The sequence below is a fragment of the Pezoporus flaviventris genome, unplaced genomic scaffold (genome assembly GCF_033815535.1).
Source record: "Pezoporus flaviventris isolate CSIRO_AGI_PZ_B2104156 unplaced genomic scaffold, CSIRO_AGI_Pfla_v1 ptg000013l, whole genome shotgun sequence".
NCBI classification, from domain to species: Eukaryota; Metazoa; Chordata; class Aves; order Psittaciformes; family Psittacidae; genus Pezoporus; species Pezoporus flaviventris.
The window spans coordinates 23,788,987-23,795,596 of NW_026892561.1; the positions used below are offsets into that span (position 1 = coordinate 23,788,987).

General features: G+C 58.9%; 1 protein-coding gene across 1 annotated transcript; it reads right to left on the minus strand.

Moving 5' to 3' along the window:
* Window positions 1-1,546: 1,546 nt before the first annotated feature.
* SLC51A (solute carrier family 51 member A) lies at window positions 1,547-4,362 on the minus strand. The gene is made up of 9 exons (XM_061452202.1): window positions 3,997-4,362; window positions 3,724-3,818; window positions 3,220-3,374; window positions 3,032-3,105; window positions 2,792-2,950; window positions 2,547-2,658; window positions 2,284-2,430; window positions 2,035-2,140; window positions 1,547-1,918 (listed from the first exon to the last, which is right to left on the minus strand). Exons 1-9 carry the CDS (start codon window positions 4,029-4,031, stop codon window positions 1,782-1,784), a joined length of 1,020 nt encoding a protein of 339 aa, XP_061308186.1. The 5' UTR covers window positions 4,032-4,362; the 3' UTR covers window positions 1,547-1,781.
* Between the last annotated feature and the right edge of the window lie 2,248 nt (window positions 4,363-6,610).

The following is a 6,610-nucleotide window of genomic DNA, read 5'->3' on the forward strand; positions in this document are numbered from 1 at the left end:
TATGGCACACACCTGTACTGAAATGATTTTGTGCATTTTATGGAGGACTTTATTGTGCAGTCTGGCTCTTGTAACCAGAGGCAGGTGCTAGATCACCAAGTACACCTGGCAGTAGTGGTGACTTTGGTGGGACTGACCCCATGTTTTGCCCCTCGTCTTCATGGTGAGCTTCTTGCTGCCAGGGTCTCCCTGGTGTAAAGGTGTGGATTGGGTTTCCTACCTGCCTCAGGTAAGGAGCTGGGTCTGGTTGTCTGATCGAGGGAAATGAGTCCCATATTTTGCTCTTCCCTGTGCGTTGCATCTTGGCAAAGCCATGAGATTGCTTGGTCCCAGTGCTTCTGCTGATGCCTAGAAAGCCGTGTTGGTAAAGGCCATGTGCTGTTGCCTGGAGACGGTCAAATTTGGCAGTCTCATAACAAAACACCAGTGCATCTTACAGCTGAGCAGTTTCGCTTTGAACACAGCCACCTGCAAAAAGCTCTGAGTCACTTTTCCCCCCTTCTCATGGGACAAAAACCTGCTTTTTCCCCAAAATGAATCAATTAAGTAAAAGTTGGGAGCTCAGTCTTTTTGACTGCTTCTCCAAGGGGTTGCTCTGGCCAAAGGTATTACAGTGGAAGGACACCAGTTCAGGGGAAGCTTTGGTGGTGCCCTGCAGCAGGCTCTGGTCTTAGTACAGATGATCTGGCATCTGCTGCCCGCTTCCAGCTATGCTGCATCACCCAGTCCTGCTGTCACCTCAGCCCCGCAGCAGCAGTTGCTTTAAGCTGGTTTGTCCCAGACTGTTTGCTGTGGTGGTTTCTCCATATGGACCTCTGTGCACACTATGTATCTTACTAGCTTGTTCTTGAGTTGGGTGTTTGGCTTTTATGTTTAGCCAAATAAATGCCAAGTCATTTTACTCGCTGTGTGCTAGATCCCTTCTGCCATCCTAACACTGCCAACTCCTGTTGTGGCCTCCTCACCTGCCATCTTAAGCAATGGTTTGAGTGAGAAGGTGCTTCATTGCAGGTCAAAAGATTACCTAGTGGTTTCTGCAAGCCATCATTCCTCCTCATGTCCACCTCCACCTCTGTTCTAAGTGTGGAGCAGTGTCCTGGGTGACCTTGATTGTTGTCAGCTCGGCACCACTCACTGGGAGTGAGTGAACAAGTTACCTGACTGGGTTTAAACCACGACAAGCAGATACTGCTACCTACTACTATCCTGGACAAGGCTGGTTAAGGTAGCGTTAACTAATAGCCTGTATTACAAAGGTGCTTCAAGGCTTCTTCCTGTGCCTGGCCCCAGGCTGGCAGATGTGGATGCTCCCACTGTGCTCTCAGGAACAGGCCAGACCCAACCAGAGGTCTCAGGAGAAAATGTTGCTGCCCTGGCAGTGCCTTGGACCCCAGCAAGCAGCACCCAGAGGTCAGTGTTGAGCACCCTGTGACAGGCCCGTGCCATAGCTGTCCTGGTCTGGGCTCCGTCGTCTTCTCTCTGTGTGGAGTCATCTCCCAGCCAGCCTGGGCAAGAGACAGTCTGAGCCCAGTCACCAGTGCAAGCCTCAGGTACAAACTTATCTTTATTCAGTGCCAGATAAGAGACCCCCAGGCTGGAGGCAGCTTCACAGATCCCTTTGGCTCGTGGCTTTCAGGTTTTGGACCCTTTCACCCCATGCCAAGATGTTCTTCCTCTGCTGCCAGTAGCTCCCCAGGGTTGGAGGAGGAGGAGATGGTTGTACAGGCAGAACAGCCCCTCACCTCATTCTGCCCCTTGGCACCCCAGTTGCTCCTTCCTGCTCACGCCTTGGTGCTGGTGCATGCAGGCGTGAAGCAGACAGGCTGATAGCCTGGCTTGTCATCCTGTTTGCGGTAGTATATCCGCGTCACCACTGCCAAGATGAAGGTTTGCGGGATCAGCAGCTGCACGTTCATCTCTGGAAAAGGAGAAGGGTTGTTTGAAGCCGCCTTCATCCACCATGCCCATTCCCCATGTGCAATGGAGGAGCTCAGCCAGGAGCACGTACCACTGCTCCCCCATCTCCCCACTTACGCTGCGACCTGGCCTTGGAGGAGAAGGGTGGCGAGCAGGCGATGCTGCCGTTGTTGGCCAGGATGCTGAAGATGGCGGGCTGCAGTGCCGTAAGGAGGAGGAGGATCTACAACCACCAACACGTGAGGTAGTGCAGGCTGCACCACTGCCAGGCTCCTGCCCTTCATCTTCCCCACTCTCCAACAGCCTGCCCCATCTCCTCCCTATCCCCTTCATGCTTGCATGGAGCCTGGCAGGATGGGAGCTCACCTGAAAACAGGCAAACTTGGCCTTGATGTTCTGCTCGGTCAGGTGCAGCCGTGCCTGCCGGAAGAGGATGCCCAGGGCCCACAGCCCAAAGAGCGTGGAGGCACCGACCACGGTGTTGATCCAGAGGGCCACGCTCTCTGCTGAGATCTGGGGGGGACACACAGAAACACACCTGGGCTGAAAGAGCTGCTAGGCAAGGCAAGGGCTGGTGGAGGCTCTCCATCAGGGTGTCACCCTGCCCACCTCTCTGAACTGGCACTCACATCAGCAGGGTTGTAGTTCCCATCGGTGGCCAGCACCAGCCCCAGGAAGACGCCAGCTGCCCTGCAGAAGGCGTACTGGAAAGTCCCCAGCATCAGCAGCTTAAGCTTTCTCCTGACACAGCAAGAGAGATCATTAGCACTCTGAGGTCCCCGAGCCCTGGCCCAGGGGCTCCTCTTTCCCCCCAGCAGTAGTGGGGTGTGACAGCCCTCTCCAGGGGCAGGGGGTTACCCCAGTTCTCCCTGACCTGCTCATGGTGATTCGGGGCAGGCAGGGGCAGCAGCAGCAGCAGGGCCCAGTGCTGACAACCATGGGCACATTCTTCAGGGTGCTGAGCACTGCCTCCTTCCCCCCGAAGCCCTCAACCATGACCAGCATCAGGAGGTAGAAGCAGACAGCAAAGTACCTGTGAAGGAGGAGGAGGAGGAAGGCAGGTCAAGCCCTGTGGGCTCACTGGTGCCACTGCTCTGGGGTAGGTGATACTCACGCTGTGGTAGCCATCTCCACCACCATCATGGAGCGTGGGATCCAAAGCCCGAAGCAGCTGACCACAGACACAACCTGGGGCAGACACAAGCTTGGCACACTGCTTCTCCCCACTCCTGTGGGCTGGCAGCCCTTGGGTGGCCCTGGCCCCCTGGGTGATGTCCCCACCATCCTCACTCTTCAGCTCACCGTAGGGGCTGAGCTGCTCCAGCAGAGGGTCTTCATCTTGATGGGGCAGCGGATCTTGCGGATGAGGTAGAAAACCTCTTCCACAAAGATTGCGACCGACAGCAGTGTCATGATGGTGGCAAGACCCATGATGGCGAGTTGGGCCATGTCCAGCTCTGCAGGGGAGTGATGAGAAACCAGCTCTGTCCCTTCTAGTCCCCCGTGGGGCCACCACTGCCACATGACCAACCACTCCACAGGTTTGGGAAGCCCCTTACTGCATCCTTCTGGCCATTCTGGAGCTGGTGCTTCTGCCCCGCTGCTCCCATGTCTCCTGCCCTGGTGCTGCCCCCATCCCTGCAGGCAGGGCTATGGGGTGGGAGGCTGAGGCCCTGGCAGCACCCTGCTGCCTCCCCCTTCCTCAGGGCTGCCTCTGCCTGCACTGTCCACATCCATCCTGCCTCCTCCTTCCCTGCCCTGTTCTGCCACTGACAAAAGGAGGGTTCCCCCCGTCCCCAGACCTACGCTGCAGCAGGTGCCGGGAGGTGGGAGGTAGGGAGAAGCATGCTGCCGGCACGCTGAAGTTCCTCATCAGCATCTCCACCAGTGGGCGCGGGAACCTGCGGGAAGGAAGAGGAGAGCCGCACGGACCCAGGCCCGCAGGGTCTCCGCGGTCCCCCGGCTGGCTCGCCTCACCCACAAACACCTCCGTTCCTTTATAGAGGGAATAACCCAAATCCTCCCCCAGAAAGTTGGATTTGCCAGGCCGCAAAGCGGCGCGGGGGTCCCGGCACCCACCTAGGGTCGTCTGCCAGCTCCATGGCGGTGTCCATCCTGCTCTGCTCCTCCGCGGCTCCGTCCCAGCACCGCTCGCCTCGGGGTCAGAGTCCCAGGGCAGGGAACGCGGGGAGGACGCCGCGCCTCGTTCCAGTTTAACCAGCAGCTTCCGCCGCTGCCCGCGCCCATTGCCGTGCCCTCGGCCGCTCGGTTACCGACCCGGCGAGCCGCGGCAGGCGGACATCACCCGTGCCAGCGCGCCTGCGCCTCCCGGGGGCACCGGGCACCCGTGCTGTGGTGACCCTGCCTGTGCACCCCCTCGGGCAGCATGGACATGGGCTCATGGTGCCACATGGGGTCCGGGATGCACCGCCTGTCCCCTCAGCAGCAGTGCCCGGGCGGGAGGTGATGCTGCGGGCGCTGGAGCCTGCCGGGCCCCGCACAGCGCTGTGTCCGTGTGAGCAGTTGGCAATGGCTCAGCTCACAGCGCCCTGCGGCGCTGAGCCCTGCTGAGAGCAGTCGGTCCCACGGCACTAGAGGGCAGGGCTGGCCCGGCTCAGCGTCCAGACCCTGGGACAGCAGCAGGGCGGGCCTGGGAAGGCAATGTGGGATGGAGGGAGCACGCTGGGGTGGGGAGCTGGGGCGTTAGGCTTGGGGAGCAGTGTGTCTTTGTCCTAGATGGATCCCTGCATCCTCATGGGTCTCAGGGGTGTTCATGGCTCCTGGTGTCCTCCCAGCACCCCAAGGAAAATGAGGGCTGGTTTATACTAGGCCCCCAGGGACCTTAGAGCCCCAACCCTTTGCCCTCTCAACAGTGGGCTCCTGATGAAGCCAGAGTGGCAGCTGCATCCCAAATGGGTCCCCTGCACCCCGGCATGGGATGCTGCAGTTGCCATGGGAATGGAATGGGGTGATATTTTGCTGTGGTTGGATCCATTCTGTGAGGCCAGGGCTCCACAGCTGCCCATCCCATCATGCAGTTTCCCACCCTGCTTTGATTCAGCACCCCTCATCTACCTGAGCTCGCTGGCCTCCCTCCTGTAAGTCACCCCAGAACCCCTGGGGACGTGGAGCAGCATAGCTGCTGTTTGACTCCAGTGTCCTCAAGATGCTAGAACCAGGCATCAGCTCAAACAGCCTGGATCTGCATCCTCTTCCCCACCACCCCCTGCTCCAGCAGCCCCTGGGGCTGAGCACCCCAAGACTCTGCCCATTCTCCACCTCTGCCACGGCAGCCCCAGGGTCTAGCCCCAGCCCCCCTGTACCCTTGCCGGCAGGTGCCACAGCTAGCCCCGCACATCATGCTTCCATCCTCTTCCTCCTGTCTCTCACTATCTTGGTCCTGCCCCGCATAGTCAACCTAGGACTCCTCCAGCCTGGTGGGGTGGCAGGGGAGCAGGGGCTGCCTCATGGCAGGGTGGCTCCATGGGGACACAGTCTCCCCATGTGTGTCCTGCAGCAACAGGAGGACAGCCTGAAGCAGGGGCTCTGCAGCACAGCGAGACAGCACTGCCTGCACGGGTGCCACCGTCACTGCTGGCCACACATCCTCTGCTAGCCCTGCTTCAACTGCTCCATGGAGGTGAGGGACATGGATCCTGGGGGCTCTGTGTATGCCTGAAGTGCTGTGGACACCAGGTTCTACCCACCCCATCCCTCAGCCCCATAACTAAGCCCCATACACCTGTCCCTACACACCACATACCGCCCCATCCTGCCCTATATACTGTGTTCCTACACCTAACCTGGCACACTGCATGCTGCACACTGCATGTAGCTTGCATGCTAAGCCCTACACCCATCCCTATACATTATACCTTGCACACTCAGCCCTCCTCCCTGCAGCCCCTACACACTGTACCCTACACCTAGCCCTATACAATGCACCCAGCATGCGCAGCTCTCCATGTTTCCCCTATACCCCTGTCCATACATCGTGCACACTGCACACCCAGCCCTGTGCCCTCAGACATCCCTTGCATAACCCTTGCACACACAAACACACTCACCCCTGCCTTGCACAAGCACAACACCCCCTCGCTGCATACACAGCCCCTGTGTGCAGCACAGTGCAGAGGGCAGCCACAGCTGTGGGGTGCACAGGGCCTATGGGCCCCCCACATCCACTAACACCCCTGCACTGCACCAGTTTCACCAGCATTGCCTATGGCTGAAGAAACACATAAGCTCCTGTGGTACTGGCTGCATCTGCCTCTTTGTGATGGTCACGGCGGGCTACATCATGGTAGTCCTGCTGTTCTGCCTCATCTTCTTGGTGCTCATTGCCCCGTGGTCCATCGCCATGGCAGTGATCTGCACGTATCCTTGCCCCAGGGAGGCAGAGCCATGCCCTAGCATGTACATACATGTGCTGCACCACCCAGGCTGTCACGTGCAGGAACCTATTCCCCTGCCTGCACACAGCCCTGGGGCCAGCACCACTCATGGGTGCCCACTCCTTGGAGGCACACTCTAGTCCCCCTGCCCAGCATACCTGTATCTGTTGTCCCTGACTCCCTGACTCACTGATCCAGCATGATGATGACCCTCCTCATCACTGTCTACCAGATTGAGTTCTGAGTCTCCTGCTTTCCCCAAGCACAGCACAGACTGAGGTGCCAGGTGTGGCTGTGGG

What these genes read in the sequence shown, in the direction of transcription:
- SLC51A (XM_061452202.1), bottom strand. Translation starts at nt 4,031, where the DNA reads ATGGACACCGCCATGGAGCTGGCAGACGACCCTAG. An exon ending in GAGCTGGCAGACGACCCTAG is followed by an intron (nt 3,819 to 3,996) that starts GTGGGTGCCGGG and finishes TCCTTCCCGCAG; the next exon opens with GTTCCCGCGCCCACTGGTGG. An exon ending in CTCCCGGCACCTGCTGCAGC is followed by an intron (nt 3,375 to 3,723) that starts GTAGGTCTGGGG and finishes ACTCCCCTGCAG; the next exon opens with AGCTGGACATGGCCCAACTC.